At 40.5% G+C, this 2,698-nt stretch overlaps 1 protein-coding gene across 5 annotated transcripts in view; it reads left to right on the forward strand.

Annotated features, from left to right (window-relative positions):
- LOC107141314 (probable E3 ubiquitin-protein ligase HERC6) overlaps positions 1–2,698 on the forward strand; it is a 49,248-nt gene that overhangs the window by 35,014 nt on the left and 11,536 nt on the right. For all 5 annotated transcript variants that reach the window (XR_007351365.1, XR_007351366.1, XM_048813601.1 and 2 more), the window contains one exon: positions 1,781–1,915. Coding sequence is in view for 3 of the 5 variants with exons in the window: in XM_048813601.1 (XP_048669558.1) it covers positions 1,781–1,915 (135 nt within the window). In the remaining 2 variants the exon portion in view is untranslated. The remainder of the gene's footprint in view (positions 1–1,780; positions 1,916–2,698) is intronic.

The following is a 2,698-nucleotide window of genomic DNA, read 5'->3' on the forward strand; positions in this document are numbered from 1 at the left end:
TATATATATATTTGTTGATGAACCTTTATTTTATTCATTTATTTATATGCAGTGCTGAGAATCAAACCCTGTGCTTCATACGTGCTAGGCAAGCACTCTACCACTGAGCCACAACTCCAGCCCTGTTTTTATTTTCCTAACATCCATGGTAAAGGGAAAGAAAAGATTAGATCTTTCCTTCTCAAACCCCAACTTCTGTGCAAGTCCTTCCATCTGTAGTATTTTCTCTCACAGCTGTGATCCTCTCTGTCTAATTTGTCTACTCTGTTAGTGAATAGTTGAAGGGACACTGCATATGATGAAAGATTAGGAAAGAAAACTGCATGTCATAGTTCTCATAGGTGAAATTGGAAAGTACTCTTCACAATCCAGTTCTCCAAAGAAGAAATAATGTACAGAGTCAACCTACAAGCTCCAATTTGGATTACTAATTCAAATATGTAAACATAGAAAGGGAAAATCAATATATAAAGAACAGAATAGAGAAGCTGGAAAATTAGATGCAAGTTTCCAATCTAGCTCTTCAATAGGTAAGAGAAGGTACAGGTCCCTGCTATAGTAAGTGGAGGATGTCACTGGCCACTGTCACTCAGAGCCATAGAACATGCTGCTTAGCACTGAGTATTGCGGAAGCACTCAGAGCTGCAGATGCATGGACATAGGAGGTGACTGACCACTAGAAAGGACCAGGGCTCGGACTATTTCCCATCAAACCTGGAGCTTCTTTTCATAAAACATCTCAAGGAAAAAAACAGAAGAACTTAGTGGAATCATATATAGATTTCTCAGTTTAAAGTGGTGGCAGAGATCAGGGACAGGGCTTTCTGAAGTCCAGAGCCACATGTACCCTTCTCTGAGGTGTTCATAGAGAGTTGAGTGAGCAAACACAGCTTCCTAGAGACCTGGAGTAGGATAGCTATTATCCAGTGGACTTACTGTCATCATTGTAGGACAGGTACCCCCATGTTGGTTTGAGTACTAAATATTCCTTTAGAACATTTACAAGCCCTAGAATGTTGTCGGAGGTCAAAACAAGGATAACAAATCCATCACTAAATTTCTTTTTGGCTGGGAAAAGGGTGGTACCAGGGATTTAACCCAGAAGCACTTAATCACTTAGCTTCATCCCCAGCCAGTTTCATATTTTATCCTGAGATAGGGCCTCACTAAGTTGCTTAGGGCTTCTCTAAGTTGCTGAGGCTGACTTTGAACTCGCAATCCTCCTGCCTCAGCCTACTGAGCTGCTAGGATTACAAGTATGTACCACCACATCCAGATAGATCACTGTTATTTGAAGAAGAGTGGATATACTCTTAGCAAGTCTTTCCACTCATCCTTTTCCCCATAGCTAACATTATCCCTGAGCTCCTAAATTATCCTTATGTTCCTGAGATTTATAGTGCTAACACTGTGTTTCTTAAGACTGATGACAGATGAATGTCTTAGAATGTTAAATATCAGTATTGCCTTTAAGGGTCCTGTTTACTGCAATAAGTGATCTGAGATGCTCTTAATTACTTAGAGATTCATCTGTGGGGATACTTTCTTGTACATGATTCTTAGATGCCATCATTTTTTCTGATCCCATGATCACTTTATCTTCCATAATGTAGATACAGTATCCTTTTCCTTAAGTGATTACTATGTGAGTTCATACAGCAATGGCAGGCAAGACTAAGTGCCTGCTGCAAAAAATATGTTTTGTGAGAAGGTATTAGACCTCCCTGGGACTCCTGGAGGTCAAAAGAAAAAGCCAACTAAAATGTTTTTCCCCCACTAGGAGTATTGGATGCAAACAATTCCGCCCGGAAAGAATAGCTTGTTTACACTTAGAGTAAGACGGACTCACCTGGTTGAAGATGCCCTGCATCAGTTATGTCAAGCTGAAGTCCCTGACCTTCGGAAATTATTAGTGGTATAGTAAAAAATCTCATTGACTGTTTTTACTGCTGTGGAAGGGAACATTCATATGCTGTAACAAGAGCCCTTTTACAAGTCTGCATTGACAACTATGGTTATCAGTATTATGGTTTCAGAATTCCTCTCTTACTCTTTGAAGAATGGCAGTGGGACATTTAATTGTACACTGGGTGTGAGTTAACTCTTGTGTTACTAAGGTGGCTGTATAATGGTGCATCCCAATGCTTAATGGCTTCAGATAACAATAATTTATTTCTGCCAATGGCTGATTTAGGCTGAACTCATCTAGGTGGCTTTGCAGATTTTAGTTGTTAGTGGCTTATCTGTTTGTGTATGTGTGTTTTCTATAATGCTAAGGATTGAACCTAGGGCCTCATGTATGCTAGGCAAGTGCTCTATGCTGAGCTAATCCACAGCCCTGCCGATTTTGTCTATTTGTTTATATGCTAGGCCTGCGTGTGGCAGTTTGGCTCTGCTTAGAATGTCCTTTCCTTACATAAGAGCTCCCAGGCAAAGAGAGAAGAACCGAACAAAAATCCAAAGAATGAAGCTTAACGATGTTTACATTAAGAAGATATAGGACGGGCATGGTGCCTCATGGGAGACTGAGACAGGAGGATTACCAGTTCAAAGCCAGCTTCAGCAATGGCCAGGTGCTAAGCAACTCAGTGAGACCCTCCCTGTTTCTAAATAAAATACAAAATAGGACTGGGGATGTGAGTCAGTGGTTGAGTGCCCCTGAGTTCAATTCCTGGTACCAAAAAAAAAAAAAAAGAAA

The sequence above is a fragment of the Marmota marmota genome, unplaced genomic scaffold (genome assembly GCF_001458135.2).
Source record: "Marmota marmota marmota unplaced genomic scaffold, marMar, whole genome shotgun sequence".
NCBI classification, from domain to species: Eukaryota; Metazoa; Chordata; class Mammalia; order Rodentia; family Sciuridae; genus Marmota; species Marmota marmota.